Genomic DNA, 517 nt, shown 5'->3' on the forward strand with positions numbered 1-517 from the left:
AGGAGCAAGGGCCAGAGTGTGAGGACAGGAGGTCAGCACTGCAGGAAGGAAGCAGCCAGGCCCCCCAAGGACTTAGGAAGTCCCTGGAGATTCCGCCAAGAAAGTGACATAATCGGATCACTCTGGAACAGTGTGAAAACGTAACTGCAGGAGGTTGAGAGAAATCAAGGAGACTCCGTCACTGTCTCTCTCCACAGAGCCCACATGACGAAGACCCCCAGGGAGTGACATATGCCCAGGTGAACCACTCCAGACTCAGGCGGGGAGTGGCCTCCCCTCCTTCCCCACTGTCCGGGGAATTCCTGGACTTGATGGACAGACAGGAGGAAGGGGACAGGCAGATGGAGGATCAGATGGGTTTTTGCCTCCCCAGGACCCCAGGCTTCCCCCCACCCCAACCACGTGCCTTCCCTCACTCTCCCCCTATTGCAGGCTGCCACATCTGAAGACCCCCAGGAGGTGACCTACGCCCAGCTGCACAGCTTGACCCTCAGACGGGAGACAACTGCACCTCCTT

The 517-nt window shown here is 58.6% G+C and overlaps 1 protein-coding gene across 1 annotated transcript in view; it reads left to right on the plus strand.

Moving 5' to 3' along the window:
- The window catches only part of LOC105809490 (leukocyte immunoglobulin-like receptor subfamily A member 5), a gene marked incomplete at its 3' end in the record, with an annotated part of 4,585 nt that extends 4,069 nt beyond the window's left edge, over positions 1 to 516 (plus strand). The window contains exons 7-8 of the mRNA XM_012643312.1: positions 160 to 348; positions 428 to 516. Coding sequence (XP_012498766.1) covers positions 160 to 348; positions 428 to 516 — 278 coding nt within the window. The remainder of the gene's footprint in view (positions 1 to 159; positions 349 to 427) is intronic.
- Between the last annotated feature and the right edge of the window lies 1 nt (position 517).

Source organism: Propithecus coquereli, unplaced genomic scaffold (genome assembly GCF_000956105.1).
Source record: "Propithecus coquereli isolate 6110/MARCELLA unplaced genomic scaffold, Pcoq_1.0 Scaffold196, whole genome shotgun sequence".
Lineage (NCBI taxonomy): Eukaryota > Metazoa > Chordata > Mammalia > Primates > Indriidae > Propithecus > Propithecus coquereli.